A 16,115-nucleotide genomic window follows, 5' to 3' on the forward strand; every position below is an offset into this window, starting at 1 on the left:
TTTCTCCGTCTCTCATCTATATGTTTTCTGCAACATTGCCTATGTTGCAAAAGTTCTTCCACAACACTACCCTTGTTGCAGAAAAAAGTGAAGACAGAAAAAAAAATCCCACAACAGAACTTATGTTGCAAACAAATCTCGCAACACAATCTATGTTGCAAAAAAAAAAATCCCATGACACAACTTTATGTTAAAACCTACGTTGCAAATGTTTCTGCAACATGATCTTTGTTGCAAAGCAGAAGAAGACGTTCAGCCGCTAGTTTGATTAGATCTGATGGCTCGCGAGGCTACGGATCTTTTGAAAAGATCTGCCCACGGACGCGTAGCAGGCCCCAAATTAATGGTTCAACATGTCTCAGTACGGCCAGGTTTGGGGCCAAAAGAAAGCATTCAGAGATGATTAGTTCGTTCCTTGCTGTTACAGTGAAATTAAGGCGCGTGCTTATACGAGCAGAGACATGCAGGTGTAATTTATTCACGTCAACGTATAAAGATACAAGTAATTTACATCCGGTAAATGGAAATCAGTCTCCAGTCGCAGCTCTGCAAGCATGAACAGCTACACATCGGGAGGCCGCTGCTAATTACATTTACCTCTCTGAACCTTTCCCGGGTCTGTGATCATCATATATATAAGCTAGCACTTGCAACTGTCAGCAAATAGTACTTACTTATTCGCCGGCGTCATCCCTGCACTCAACAGAGGATGAGGAACGGACGGCGACCCAAAACGAATCAATCAAGAAAGAACAAGGAAGAAATGCTTGTGTGTGCGGTTCGTCGAGGCGCTTGATCAGGCGCATGCCGGCGTGCCGCGCGCGCGCACGAACCGGAGCAAGCATGACATGCTCACTGATGCGGAGCCGGGTAGCCGACGGGCATGGCGTAGGGCGGGTGGCCCGGCCCCGGCGGGAACATGACCGGCGTGCCGACGGCGGCGGGGACCATGTGGCCGGCGACCGGGTGGCCCATGGGCGCCCCTCCGTACATGCCCACCATCCCGGGATGCTTCATCATGCCCCCGGGCGGCCCCCCCAGCGCGGCGGGGGCCTGGCCGGTGATGGGCGGCACGGCCTGGGCGGCGTTGTTGATGCTGGTGATGTCGTGGATGCTGGAGCGGCGGCGGTCCCGGTTCATGGAGTTGAGGCGGATGAAGTACTTCTGCGCGTGGCTGGCCACCTGCGTGGGCGTCCGGGAGATGACGAAGTTGCGCGAGATGCTCCGCCAGTCGCCCTTGCCGAACTTGTCCAGCCCCAGCAAGAACAGCCTGCACGCCACGCCACGCACCCCGATCATCAAAATGATGCAGAGCTTCCTCTGTTTTCCATGGGAGACCCGATCGGAGCTTTCTTTCTTGTATAAGTACGTACCTGTGCTCCTCCTCAGTCCAGGGGATGCCCTTGCGCCGCTCCTGCTCCGCCTTGGAGCAGCCCTTCCCGGAGTCGGAGTCGAAGCTCTTCCGGTCCTCGCGCCGGTCCTTGCTAGGCGCCGCTGCGGTCGCCGCGGCGGAAGAGTCCTCCCCGGCGTAGCGCGGGAGAGGGACGCGGCCGGCGTCGATCGCGCCGACGTCCTCCACCAGGGCCTCGTAGTGTCGCCGCACCTCCTCCGTCGACCGCGCCGGCACGCTCGCCGCGAGCGCCGCGAACCAGCACTCCTCCGGCACGCCGTCCAGCGGCGGCGGTGCACCGGATGCGACCGCGTTCTCGAACGCCTTGTCCTCCTCGTTGGTCCACGCCGCCGTGGTCGCTCCCTGAGAGGCCATCGGGTTGTCAGGCGGCGGCGCACGGAGGGACGGAGCCTTATCCGCGAGGAAGGAGGTGGGAATCGGCGGGCGGCTACGTGCGCGCGGGATCGGTCGGGTGGGTCGCACACGGGCGCTCCCTTTTGCTGCTGGCCACGCACGCCCGCCACGACCCACTGACCAACCTTATCCATTCGTCCACAGACTCTGGTGGTGGTGGATAGCTTTGCCCGCCAAAAACATCTCTCTCGCTCTCTCCGCGCGCACATCGCAAGCTCCGCCTTGCCGCGCCGCGCCTCTCCGATCTCTCTCCGGCGGCCGGCCTCCATGGCCCATTCTCTCCCTGCCATACCTGGCCGCTAAGCACAACGAGGGCAAGCGCTGCAAGGGCGCGCGTTGCTGGAAACCCAGACACCATGCTGGGGGCGGAGCTAGTAAAAGAATCCAGTGCCAAAACATCGAAATAGTCTGCTTCACATTAAGAAAAACACCATTAAATGTGTACTATTAGCTTGTTGTAAGAAATGCCTCTATACCAATATAAAAAGACCCAAAGGGGCTGATCCAATTAATCTCGGCCATCAAATCATGTCAATCCGACGACCTAAACTGCTTCAATGTCGAGCGCTCAACACTTTTAGTGTGCAGTTAATATCATATGAAATACTACCTCTCTCTCAGTTTACTGGGTGTGCGCGTACTCCTAGGTCGTCAATTCGACCAACCTAATACAAGTTATATATTACAAAAAATACACCAACATAAACTACGGAGTTTCTACTTTTAAAAGGTATAATTTTTGTGTTATATAATTTATATTAGGGTGATAAAATTGACAACCTAGGTATATGCGCAGGACTTGTAAACTGAAACGGAGGTAGTATAATGCTAATCACATAATAACACGCAAATAATATACTAATTAATATCCGTATGCACTTAATATAACCTTGACATTGACTACAATCACCAATATAATGACTTCTGTTTTATCAAAAGGGATTGTAGCTGCTAATTTTCTTTCTCATCTCTCATCTCCCATCTTCTAGAACTCAAAACAAAGGACGGGGCGTCGACCCGTTGGCTGAGCAGCTGGGGTAGCTGCCAGCCCACCCAAGTTCGAGTCCTGACTCGGACGTACGGTGCTCGCTGATTTTCTCCTATAAAAAATGCCAACGAGCAGTGGTGGAGCTAGCCAGAATCCACTGTGTGTGTGTGTGTGGGGGGGGGGGGGGGGGGGGCAAAAGGTAAAATATGAGTGTTTGGGGGGCCAAAAGCTAAAAAAGTTCTCATTTAAGCCCTCACAATTTTTTTCCTTCACAAGTTGCAGCAATGTTGGGGGGGGGGGGGGGGGGGGGGGCACAGCCACCCCAGGAGCCTACATAGCTCCGCCACTGCCAACGAGGATTAGTTCTTGGGTTGGTCTCATTTTTTTAAAAAACTCAAAGCAACGTGATTAAAAAACGAATTCATCTATATGTTGTTTGGCGACGCTTTTCTGTTCAAGCTGCTTGCTAAACTACAAGTCTCCAAATTAGCATCACATGCCAGACAACCGAAACCGAAAGTAACTAAATCTGACTAATAATTTTGACACGCATGATCAAAATTGAGAATATTAGTAGTACTAGTATAGTACAGTACGAAAGATGGAGCTAACCTTTTTTTTTACTGAAGATGGAGCTAACCTTGACATTGCCTAGTTAGTGGCAAGAGAACGAGATCGAATGCAGCCATGGCATCGGCACGTCGTCGTCGCCGAGCCAGATAACATGGGAAGTTAGGGAGATGGGCCCCATGGTAAAATTCAGGGGCAGGGAGGAGATCTCTCTCCCGTAAAAGTCCTGTAATGAGTCCGTACGTCTAGGATTATTGTAACTTCAATAGCTGGCAGGAGATCAGGACACCCGCGGTGCTATTGCCTTGGCGATGTAGGCTAGTTCTTCGCGTTTTGTTTGGTTTTTTCTTTTCTTTTTTTTCCCTACCGATTTTTTCCTCTTCATTTTTACATTTGTCTTATTTTTTAATTCATGAATATTTTTCAAATTTAATATAATATGTTTCGAACTTTAGGAACATAACTTCAATTTTTTAAACATTCAAATCCAAAATGTTTTATTCAAAAATGTCAACATTTTTTCCAAATGCATGAAGATTTTTTAATATTGGTGAACATTTTTTAAAATTTACCACATTTATAAATCCACAAGTTAAAAAAAAATCGGGACCATTTTAAAGTAACTATTAACAATTATAGAATTGATGAACTCATATTCGTGAAGAATTCCTAAATTTCACAAACATTATTTAAATTCATGAATGTTTGAATATTTTTCAAATTTAATATAATATGTTTCGAATTTCAGGACCATAACTTAATTTTTTTTAAACATTCAAATTCAAAATGTTTTCTTAAAAAATGTCAACATTTTTTAAAATGCATGAAGATTTTCTCATATTGGTGAACATTTTTCAAATTTACCGACATTTATAAATGCACAATTTAAAAAAAAATCAGGACCATTTTTAAGTAACTATTAACAATTACCCAATGATAACGCCCACGTGTGTGGCATGTTTGCACTTCGCCCACACGTGTTCATACACGTTGATTCTGTTTTGCGCGAATCCTAAAGAAATCTGTTAGACTTTCAGTGCCACGTGGGCATCATCGTGTGTGTGGGCATTGGAGAGTTCGCCCACACGACCCGCAACACGCGGCTGCCAGCTGCGTCGTGTGGGTGAACCAGTTTCTGCCCACACAGTCATCACCTAGTCCACGCGTGTGTGGGCAAACTGCTCTTCGCCCACACGACGCTCGTACGTTGTTAGATGGTAACTGCAGTTGCGCATACATGGCAACTAGGTAAACACACATGGCAACTATGATTCGTTGCTAGATGGCAACTGTAGTTGTGCGTACGTGGCAACTAGGTAAACACACATGGCAACTATGATTAACCATACATGGCAACTATGGTTGGACTACATGTGGCAACTAGTTAATCGTACATGACAACTATTTTTTGACCACACAGGGCATGTAATTTATCACACATGACAACTATGGTTCGAATACACGCGGCAACTACCGTTACGTAGACATGACAACTACATTTTGCCATCCCGGGTGACTAAAGTTGCCATCCCCCCGGGGTAACTAAAGTGTCATCCCACGAGTGCGCCAGGACGTGTGGGCAAATTTGCTTCGTGCCACACACGCGGGGTAAGGATGAGTATTAGTGTGTTGGGCATGTGGCACGAAGTAACTGCGTCCACACGTGTGGGCAGTTCTAATTTCGCCCACACATGACCCGTGGGTTGCCTCCTGTTTACGCCACACACAACGTGTGAGCGAATGTCTAATATGCCACACGTGTGGGCGTTATCAGCGTCCAACAATTATAGAACTCATGAACTCATATTCATGAAGAATTCTAAATTTCACAAACATTATTTAAATTCATGAATGTTTGAATATTTTTGAAAATACATAAAAATTAAAATTCTTTTTTTTTAAAAAAGAAGTGTTTTAATGAAATATCGTTTCGCTACTATCATGACCCATGACCCGACCAGACACCTTCAGGGGAAAAGATTTTTTTGAAGTCGGCATTTTATTGATTAAGCAATAAAGTCATACAAGGTATCCCGGATACAATCCGAAATAGAATGGAAAACACACAATAAATTAGAGTTTTTACAAGAATTGGCCAAAACATGGGCCACTACATTACAATGCCGATGAACATGCTTGAAGGATGAACAAGTAAACATGGGCCACTACATTACAACACCTTCACGGAAAAAGCTTGGGAGGCCTCCTAGGCCTGTATTCCTAGGGAGTTTACTAATTGTATAAAGATAGGGTCCCCTCAAAAAAAATTGTAAAGATAGGGGGTAGGTACACGTAAATGTTATTGTCAATTATGTACTGTACTGTATTACCGTTTTTGCTGGCTAGAAACTGCTCCCGGCTATGGAGTGGCATGCGGCTATGCTACAATAGCCTGCGACGAGCTAACGATGGCCGAGGATGCGATAGTGGCTTTGCCGTGGGTAGTTCACGGTTTCAGTGCAATTACCTCTACCGTGGGTAGTTTGTAGCGTAACTAAGATCAGATGGTTTCTCTTAATGGAAATCAGAGGAGGCCTTTCTTTTGTTCAAAAATAAAAAAAGGTATTACCTCTACCGTGGGTAGTTCATGCAGCATTTGTAGGGTAATAATAATGTTCAAGGTGCAACTTCAACTAGGAGTAGTAAATAAGATTAAAAAGATCCATGTACGGTAGCGACGAACGAGCTCATGTTATTATTACAGCATTCATCTGTCACCGAAACCAAGTACACTCTAACTACTACCAGAGCAGAACAGATGCAGGTACCTGCTGCTTGCAATTTGCATTACTCTGTCTGCATGTCGTCTATCACAACCTACAGAGAAGAATCCTTGGCGACGGCGGCGGCGGCGCGGTACTGATGTGCGTGCGTGTATGTAGCTAGGGTTTGGACTGGTGGATGTTTACCGTGTGTTGAGACTTGAGACTCGGGTTAGTTATCTGTGCCGGACGCCGAGACAGAGAAACGTCTTTCTTTTGTGCACTGAACCGCCACGTACGATTTGGCAATCGGATACCGTACCAGGGGCGCATGCATATGTTTGGACCCTCTACGCCAGCTGACACGTCGCGAAACGAATCTCAAAGCTATCTCCTGGTCCCATTGAAAAATCTCGTACATTGGCCTTTCATTTCACCCAGCGATCCAATAATTCGCGGATGCAAACGGACCCTCTGTTCAACTGGCTGACCTAAACAGACGAAAAAACATGTCTATTTGCATTCCTGCGTTGGAGTTGGCCTAAACAGTACAAAGATATTTGTTTTCTTGTTTGTATGTATGTAATCGTACTAGAAACTGCTACCAAGAGATTACAAACAACTTGGTTTTCACTTCTTAGGACACCTACTGCAACTATACATAGATGCACTTTACATATCTGTGTTGAGTTATTTTAAAATATGGACATATATACAAACACACTATAAATTACTAAGACAAAAAATTAACCTGTATGCTCATGAGACTATGTTTTTGAGAAACATGAGACTATTTTTCTAGTTTATGTGTAAGAAACTAATTTACGTGTAAGATAAAATATTTTCACCGTATTGTTGCAAAAATAAAAATAATAACAACTTTTGCTTCAAGATACAATTTAATTTAGCACGGTGTATATTTATTATTTAGTGATACGAGTTGGATAATATAAAAAAATTGTATAATTAATTTTTAGCATCAATTGTTGAGTGGTTAGTGGAAAATATATAATATTTAAGTTTGATTTTAAAAAATAACATAAACAAGTATGCAAGTTTAGTATAAATACAATTATTAATAATGCTTTCTGGATGTTTGATTTCCCGCTATTGTTACATTTTCATAATTAATCTTCACGAACGTGAATAGTGAGCTTAAGGTCGCCGCAGAGGAGAAATAATGTATAAGCAACATGCTGGCGGAATCGCGAGCACAAACGTAGCCATCATGTAAACGTAGCCATCATGTAAACTAGTCACGAATGTTCAAGATGCTATTGCAAATAATGTGAATGATGATAATTTGACTGGATCGGCGGCATTCTTGAGTTTGACTGTCGGGGTTGTGGGTGGCCCGAGACAGCTCGAGAGATTAGCGACATTGAATCGTCCGGGTCTAGTTTCTCTGTCGGAGACTAAGATGTCAGATAAAAAAGCTCATAATCTCAGGTGCAATTTTGGCTTTAATAATGCTTTTAGAGTTAAGAGTGTGTGATTGAGTGGAATTGTATGCTTGTGTTGGATTAATTATTCAGTAGTATCATTGAAATCATACAATAATAATCATATCGACGTGATGGTCCAGAACAATGAGTTATGAGATATAGAATGGAGATTTACAGGCTTCTATGACGACCTCGTTAGATCTAAGAGGAAAAGGAACTGGAATCTACTAAGATACATGAGAAGAGAATTTAATAACCCGTTGCTTTATGCGGTAGATTTCAACGAGGTTCTGAATGCAACGGAACAAATAGGGGCCAGTAACATCAAGATCTGCTTGGATAGAGCATTGGCTGATGATAAATTTGCTGAATGTTTTGATAATACCATCATGTAGCATATTCAGACCGTTGATTGGATCATTGTGCTCTTATGATCTCGGTTAGACAGTCGATCTGGATGGATGAAGGGATGGAAAAGGGTGCCCCTTTCGGTTCAAGAATGCATGGACAAGACAATAGAGGAGTGTGTGACCGACAGAAGAATTGGAGTAAATCAGAATTCGGTGACGATGTCCTATGCAGCGATGTGTGCCCAAGCTCCCAATGCTCCCGCGCTGCCTTGCCTGCAGTGGCACGGTCGTTCTTCTCATCTACAGCAACTCGTGTTGTTGTATGTATGAGGATCTGGACGATGAAGGTGCAATTGAGGCATATGTTAGAGCCATCTTTGGCGGCCCCAGCGGTGCCCGAGGGTGTTGTAAACTTATTGGAGTCGTCTTTGGAGCAAGCCTTCGTCAAGCCATGTACGAAGCGAAAGCTTAGCAAAGATGACACCCTTGGGTGTCATTACCCCTTCCTTGAGGCGTCACAGCGGTACTTGATCCTTGTTGTGCACGTGAATCCTTGCGTTCTTGATGGCGGGGTTTGGTAGCGGCCCATGCCGACGTCGTCATACTACCATCCGCTTCCAATCGGACTGGTCATGTGTTGTCGCGTTCCTTCCTCATCCGCCATCCCCTTGTACTAAACTCTGCTACCATGCGCATGGGCCTTTTACGCTCAATGTACTCCGTCGCCAACAGTTTTGGCTCACTCCACGTCTTCCTCGGTTCCAGTTGGTTTCTGCATTCGCTTGTCGCTCCCTTGTCGTTTTGGGTGGAGGGAATATAAGTCAGGCACTGGTTTATAGGTCCTCGATTTGACTAGCAAAACAGGTGTTGTGTGCCAAAAACTTACATCTCTACATTCTTTGACGAATGAACCTTTTTTTCTAAACATATATTTTCTGGGGCATTTTGAACATATTTCGTTAGTTCGATCGACAATCTAAATTATCTTGGCCGACTTATATTCCAATACGAAGGGAGTAACCAAGTATCTAGGAATCCAAACCGTATCCCCCTTGGAGAACTCCGGGGAGCTGATGGTATCTATCATCCCCCTTGGTCGGTTTGTCCGCTGCTCCGGCAGCTGTTAGAGGGATAGTTGAGAACGAGCAGAATTGATCAACTTTCCACGACTGACCACCAGGGCAGAAGATGGATGAAACAAGCCAACCTAAGAGTTATCTGTAGTTCAGTCTTCCCTTTTTTTCTGAGTAAAGACGAAGCACCGGCTGCATTTGTAGAGTGATAATGTACTAATGTTCACGATGCAACTTAGGAGTATTAACAAAGATTAAAAAGATCCACGTACGTACGGTAGCCACGAACCCGTATTATTATTACAGCATTCATCTGTCAACGAAACCAAGTACGCACTCTACTACTAGAGCAGCACATATGCAGGTACCTACTGCTGTTTGCGTTACCCATCCAACGGCTCACGATGCCCTGCTTCACTGCCTGTCTGTCGCCATCTGAATTCCGATGAAGAGTATCATAGCTAGCTTCCTTGTGCTTTCAGTGCGCTTCCATTTTACTTCTTTAGCTAATGTAAGGCTAGAAGAAGCCGTGGATCTGGGAAGAGAGACCATTATCTTATACTGTACATCATCCGTTTCAAAATAAATGACTCACCTGTAAAAAAAATGCTCTTATATCACACTAGGACGGAGAGAGTACTAATTTTAGTCGCTTATTTTAGAAACAAGGGTATAAAGTTGAGTCATTTATTTTGACATGAAGGGAATACATGGGGTAAAAGCCCTAAACATCATTATCTTATCTAAAAAATCACCCTAAATGTCTCGCATTTGTCCTCTAAATTTAGCTGTTTTCTACATTTCGTTCGCCAGATTCAGTTTGGGAGGAACAGCAGCCGGCCGAAAAAAGCAAACAAAGGAAGGGGCTCAAAGATAGATACGATACTTGTTCGCCGGATTCGGTTCGGGAGGAATAGCAGCTGGTTTGGTGATGAAGAAGGATTGGGTTTGGGTTTAGATCAGTGTTTTAAATATAGTTTGTCTAATTCACATCTACTCCCTCCGTTCCGAATTACTTGTCGCAGGTATGGATGTATTTAGATGTATTTTAGTTCTAGATACATTCATTTCTGTGACGAGTAATTTGGAACAGAGGGAGTAGATGTTTTTTAAGGATGTCACATTTAAGCTCCCACAAATATATAATGCAGTAACAAGAAACAAAAAAATAGGCCACAAACAAAGTGGACGTCACATCTAGATGTGTTCTAGACAGACCCTTTTAAATAATTAGGAGCGGCCGTTCAAATCAGCTATAGCTGGTTGTTTAAAACTTTGGTTCAGATTGGCTAGATGGGAGAGGGAGCTCCCGGGTTATTTTAGGGTCTGTTTGGCTTGCAGCCTAAGCTTGCCACACCTAAACTCTTAGGCATATGTTTGGTTTATTGCCACCTTTTCTAGCTACATGATCCATATGTCACAGACTCAATTTTTTTGTCAAAATCTTGCCTCGCATCACACTTGTGGCCATTTTGTTAGCCACCCTTTGCCTAAACTTAGTTGTGACAAAGTTAGTCATGAACCAAACAGGCCTTGGTTCCCAGTAACACAAATAGTAAAACGTCGTATGGACTGGCTGTTTCTTTGATGAAAATCAAAGAAACAGAGCGCTTAGGACAACACCAACATAGTAGTAACTCTGAAACGAAAAACAGAACCGAGACGTGAAATGGCGTACATTCCTGCGAGTAAAACGAGAGCCGTATGTCTGTTCCAATTACATCAAGAAATTTCCGCTAAATGTTTCTCTGCTTATTTCGCCTTTCTGGCGGCACATCGCATTGCATTTTTTTTCTTCCTTATCTCGAAACTACATCATCATCATCAATCTCTCAAAACTTGGTTCATGCTACCAAAAATTAAACCACATCCTTCGGAGAAACTCGGCCATGTCGCTCATCAGTATCCGAAGCCTGGCCATCATCAAAGCAAGCACAGATCAGCAACATGCTTCATACGAGCAGTGTAACGTTTGCTCACCGGCTAAAAGGGGTTTGAAGCTTACCAGAGTTGTCCATGGGGTTGGCGAGGGGCGCGGCCTCGGGCTCCTTGATCTCGACGACCACCACGTCTGACGTCAGGAAGGTCTTGGCCACCGACGCAGCATGCTCCAGGCAACATCTCACCACCTGCATCAATTATGCGGAGTTCATCATCGTCAGGAACAGAAAATGAGATCATCTTCCATGCATAGTTTTTTTTCCGGCAGACAACACAGGGGGAAGAGAGGAACCAGATAGTATTATCATGGTCTTTATTTCCACCATGGCTGCTTCCTTTTTCCCTTTCCCTTTAATCCTTTCACAGTTCCCCAGGTTCTTTTGGGTTTTTTTTTGTTGCAATTATACTAAATTAAAGCTAATGTAGATTAGCTTTCATTATCCACATTGTTTCCTTTGTCTTTCTTGGACTAGACTCTACAAGCTTAGATCTGGACACTTTATTCCAAAGTAGTAACACTAAATCTCCCAAAAGAAAAAGGGTGGTTTTGCCTTCGTTAGAAAAGCAAGATGCAACCCAACTATCAAGACAGCACTATATCCATTTCAGAATGATGCGAAGCATGACTGCAGGGCGGCCAAAGGGCTACAGACCTTAGTGGGGTCGATGATACCAGCAGCCATCAAGTCCTCGTACTGCCCAGTGGCAGCGTTGTAGCCAAACTTGAAGTTGTCGTTAGAAAGAACCTGGTACAGCAGCATTTTTCATGTTACTCAGGTACAGGCAGGGAAATAAGAACTTTTTGTTGTTGCAAAAACTAGCTCCAACCTTCTCGGTGACAACACTGCCATTGACACCGGCATTCTTGGCGATCAACTTGAGTGGGTAGCACAGCGCCCTCCTCACTATCTCAGCTCCAACCTAGTAGAAAAGTTGGCATTACAGCATGTCAAACTTGAATGATCAATGATTCAACATGATTGTTTGTGACCCACTTGCACCGGACTGCATTGTGTGCAAGTATTAGAAGCCTTGGGGAATTTCATTTGTTTTTTACCTTCTGCTCGTCGTTATCGAGGGTGTCCTTGATGGCATCAACCTTAGCAGCCAGCCTCAAAAGAGTGCACCCTCCACCAACAACAATACCTTCCTCAACAGCAGCCTGCGAAAAATAAGAAGCAATTCAGAATGCTTAAAGAAGTAATAAACTAATGGGCTTAACTCTGCTTCTTTGGTAAGCAGATACGAAGCTGACAGCTAAAATTATTTAAGGACACAACATTGTTTGACCAACCTTGGTTGCGTTTAGAGCATCCTCAACTCTCAACTTCTTCTCCTTAAGTTCAGTTTCTGTTTGTGCTCCCACCTACCAAGTCACAAGCCATGGGTTACTACAGTTACCATGCCATCCTTCCTTCCAACAGGGAATCAAGCAAAAGAGCAGCATGTCAAAAATATTAGTGTCCTCCATTAATACCTGAATAACAGCAACACCACCGGCGAGCTTTGCAATCCTCTCGTTGAGTTTTTCCTTCTCGTAGTCTTGTTCTGCTGCCTGGGAATTAGCAATAACAACTTGGAATCAGACTTAAGACTACTATGCTTTCTAAGTCTGCGATACATAAAACAACTACACGCAAAGCTCAAACTAAGAAATTTATAATATACGCCCAGGATGAAGCATGTAAACCAACCAAACTACATTCTAATACGAAGAAACTTCCAATCTGCACACAGTACCAAGCATGATGAAATGGAGCCTTCTAGAACTCAGTACCGAGTCAAGTGAGGTGTAGAGAAAAGAAAATGGCATACCTCAATGAGATTTTTGATCTGTGCAACCCTCTTAGTCACTTCTTCCTGGGTGCTGCCATCACCAACAATTGTTGTCGACTCCTTTGTAAGGACAACCTTTGCAGCCGTTCCTAGAACTGTATTATCTGCCTTGTCAAGTGTGAGTCCAACCTCGTCTCTGATTACAGTTCCTGCGAAAAAATGCGCGTCATGAACAAGAAGCATTGCTGATCATGGAAACATTCATTTGAGATGTATTTTCGCCTCACCTCCGGTGAGGATGGCAATGTCGTCCAGGTACTGGGTCTTGCGCTCTCCAAAACCAGGGGCTTTGATAGCGCAAATTTTCAAAGAACCTCTGAGCTTGTTAACAACAAGGGTTGCAAGAGCCTCCTGCTCAATATCCTCAGCAATGATCAGGATTGGGTATTGACCCCTGATGGCTTCCTCCAGAACATTGATAAGGTCCCGTGCATTGGTGATTTTCTTGTCAACCAAAAGCAGCTGAAGAAAGAAGATCAGAACACATTAATAATCTGAAACTGAACCATAAAGACAGTAAGCAGCAGCAAAAACAAACTGATAGATGCTCAGATTCCAGCTTACCTTGCAGTTCTCGTACTCGGTGGTCATTTTCTCGCTGTCAGTAACGAAATAAGGAGAGATATAACCACGCTCAAACTGCATTCCCTCCACAACATAAAGATTGTTCTCGGAACTCCTCCCCTCTTCAAGGGTAACCACTCCCTTCCGTCCGACCTTGCTCATAGCCTCTGCTATCATGTTACCGATTTCATAGTTGTTGCCAGCACTGACTGCAGCAACATCGGCAAGCTCACTGTCCTCAACCTGCAGAGAGAACATGCCTTCGTAAATAGAACTAATAAGCATATTACATATACCAGCCATCTCACTAGCATATTACATATTGCCAAAACTAGGAACACTTTGACAGCAGAATAGCCTAATGGTTAATTTTACCTCCTTCGACATCTTCTTAAGTTCAAGGACTAGTGCTTTCGCTGTTTTCTCAATACCACGAGTAATTTGAACAGGGTTAGCACCAGCTGCAATAACCTGAATAATAACAGACACGTTTTTAGGTTTTACAGAACAGTAACACCACACTCAAATCACAAGTAACAATAGATCTCTTCTAGCAGCAAAATACCTTAACACCCTCAGCAATGAGCCCCTGAGCAAGGACGACAGAAGTAGTTGTCCCGTCTCCAGCTAAATCGTTGGTCTTCGCTGCAGCTTGCCTAACCAACTTAGCTCCAATATTTTCAACAGGGTCCTCCAGCTCAACCTGCAGTACAACAACTGTTACTTGAACATTCTGCTGGGGCTTTAAATTAAAATCATGAGCATGCTCATATTGCCAGAAAGTAATTACACTATATCCATGTATATAAGAATACAACATGAAAACTCATGTGCTTTGAGTGACAAAAAAAAAGTGCATAACTAAAAGCAATCTTCTCAGTACTAGAAGTGTAGCAGAAAAACTGGCTGATTGCCTCGTCACGTGGTAGTAATGCAACGTACCTCTCTTGCAACTGTAACACCATCATTGACAATCTTGGGGGACCCGTACTTGCTCTCCAAAACAACATTCCTTCCCTTTGGTCCCAAGGTAACTCCAACAAGATCTGCAAGCTTGTTTACTCCAACCTACGATATGGAAGCAGCTACTCAGCGTCTGTTGAAGGCTCACCAGGCACCTTCATATAGTGAGAACACAAAATATTATGTATAAGATATGTGAAGCTCACCTGTAGCTTCTTGGTGGCTGAGCCATCCTTGTTGAAGTAGAGCTCCTTAGCTGCTTTAACTCTGAAGTTGCATTTCCTCTGAAGACGCACATGTCGTGGCCTGTCGGCAAGGGAGATAGATGATAATGAAAATGGCTTCTTGTCTGATACAAGGCCAGTTGGAGCTGCCATGAGCCCAACGGTAGAAGTGGCGCCAAATGGTGAAGCCATGTTTCCCTGTGCAACAACGATAATATCAGAATGACAGAACAATATATTTATACTACAACATATACAAACAAATCTCGATATAAAGGCAGTGAAGGCAAAGGCACTAATTCAAAATAGATTCTTTTAACTTTTTGTGTCCTACAGATATGCACCGAAAAAAGAATACAAATTAGCAGGGTGTTCCATGTATGGGTTGAAGACAGAATTTTGTTGCTGTCCTCAAATTATGCAGAAACAGCAGTTGACCACCCTACTACTCTAGTTTGTGTTCTAGAAACAACAAGTATGGCCAACCAATAGAGTGCACTGACTTCTAATTTTCGCGCTACATGACACCCAAACAATCTTGGGGATTTAAAATTAGCTAGTCAGTGTGCAAGCAAACAGCGGTTCTTATAGCAAAACTGAACGGCAGATGTAGCTCCTGGTGTGGCTACCCAAATAAGAGCACCACAAAACCCAAACAGGCACACGGCCGACAGAGCACGAGCCCTGAGGCGCCTGAAGAACACCCACCCCGTAGAGAACCAATTCGCAGCGGTCACACCACTTGGCAATGCGGCAATGCCACACCGTAACACCGTTGTGCACCAATGTACCCATCACAGCAGTCTATGCACGAAGCAGGAGACCCAGCGAGCCTCCCGAGCGCCGACAGCCCGCGGCATCTGGGCGGAACCGTACCAATCCCGCTACTAGCAAACAGTAGCGAATACAGCATAGCAAACAACATCCCAGACCCAGAACCGCACGGCCGCCGAATTTGCCGGCAAAACCTACCGGAAACTCCTCCCCGCGCCCTAATTCACACGGAGACTGCCATCCAACACGGCGCGACATGCCCATCTAATCCTCGGACCGCCACGCCAGAATGCGACGGCCCGGCGGCCGAATTCAGCGGGCGAGGAGCCGCGCGGCGGGAGGGGAGGAGGGAAGGGTAGGGGTCGGGGTGGTAGCTTACCTTGGAGGAGCGGGCCGGGGTTGAGGAGGCGGGCGGAGAGGATAAGGCTGCGGCCTCGGGAGGGCAGGGCGCTGCGGGTGCGGGTGAGGGGTTTGCTCTGGGTTGGGGAAGGAGGAGGGAGGGGATGGGATGAGGTAGGTCTTAAATACACGCCAGGGTTTTACAAAGGGGATTGGTTGGTGGAGTCTTCTGCTCCCGCCCTTGGATAAGTGCGTATTTGCGATGACAGTAATAAGATTTGCACAGGGACCCCTTGTGTTATTAGCAGGACATGAACCTGCGGTGCTAAGAGCATCTACAACCGTCCTCTCCAGACTGACTGTACAACGTAAATTCATAAAAACATTATCTAGCCAGGCTCCTTAAACCAGATGTGGACGTCCAGGCTGACAGGCGTCCTCAAATCCAGCCCAAATCCGAGGCGGGTATGAGGAGGTCTGGACGTGTCCGCCATGTCAGCCGGGCCATCATGGCCCACACGGGCCCTACTCCGTCCTCACTT

At 45.2% G+C, this 16,115-nt stretch overlaps 2 protein-coding genes across 2 annotated transcripts; both read right to left on the reverse strand.

The window, feature by feature from the left end:
- Positions 1-448: 448 nt before the first annotated feature.
- LOC109732489 (transcription factor MYBS1) lies at positions 449-2,224 on the reverse strand. Its single transcript, XM_020291656.4, has 2 exons — positions 1,374-2,224; positions 449-1,270 (listed from the first exon to the last, which is right to left on the reverse strand). The coding sequence occupies exons 1-2, from the start codon at positions 1,763-1,765 to the stop codon at positions 853-855; spliced, it is 810 nt and encodes a 269-aa protein (XP_020147245.1). The 5' UTR covers positions 1,766-2,224; the 3' UTR covers positions 449-852.
- Positions 2,225-10,592: 8,368 nt separating this feature from the next.
- LOC109732488 (ruBisCO large subunit-binding protein subunit beta, chloroplastic) lies at positions 10,593-15,738 on the reverse strand. The gene is made up of 15 exons (XM_020291655.4): positions 15,614-15,738; positions 14,443-14,658; positions 14,216-14,341; positions 13,839-13,976; positions 13,649-13,744; positions 13,274-13,516; positions 12,937-13,171; positions 12,689-12,858; positions 12,351-12,428; positions 12,168-12,239; positions 11,931-12,035; positions 11,702-11,794; positions 11,527-11,619; positions 10,938-11,061; positions 10,593-10,845 (listed from the first exon to the last, which is right to left on the reverse strand). The coding sequence occupies exons 2-15, from the start codon at positions 14,650-14,652 to the stop codon at positions 10,832-10,834; spliced, it is 1,797 nt and encodes a 598-aa protein (XP_020147244.1). The 5' UTR covers positions 14,653-14,658; positions 15,614-15,738; the 3' UTR covers positions 10,593-10,831.
- Between the last annotated feature and the right edge of the window lie 377 nt (positions 15,739-16,115).

This window comes from Aegilops tauschii, chromosome 7 (assembly GCF_002575655.3).
Source record: "Aegilops tauschii subsp. strangulata cultivar AL8/78 chromosome 7, Aet v6.0, whole genome shotgun sequence".
In the NCBI taxonomy this organism is placed as follows: Eukaryota; Viridiplantae; Streptophyta; class Magnoliopsida; order Poales; family Poaceae; genus Aegilops; species Aegilops tauschii.

Bases quoted from the DNA above. Each gene is read 5' to 3' on its own strand.
- LOC109732489 (XM_020291656.4), bottom strand. From the start codon at position 1,765: ATGGCCTCTCAGGGAGCGACCACGGCGGCGTGGACCAACGAGGAGGAC. The intron at 1,271-1,373 runs GTACGTACTTAT...CGTGGCGTGCAG, and splicing joins TGGACTGAGGAGGAGCACAG to GCTGTTCTTGCTGGGGCTGG.
- LOC109732488 (XM_020291655.4), bottom strand. From the start codon at position 14,652: ATGGCTTCACCATTTGGCGCCACTTCTACCGTTGGGCTCATGGCAGCT. The intron at 14,342-14,442 runs GTGAGCTTCACA...TCCATATCGTAG, and splicing joins CAGCCACCAAGAAGCTACAG to GTTGGAGTAAACAAGCTTGC. The intron at 11,620-11,701 runs GTTGGAGCTAGT...CTGCTGTACCAG, and splicing joins GCAGTGTTGTCACCGAGAAG to GTTCTTTCTAACGACAACTT.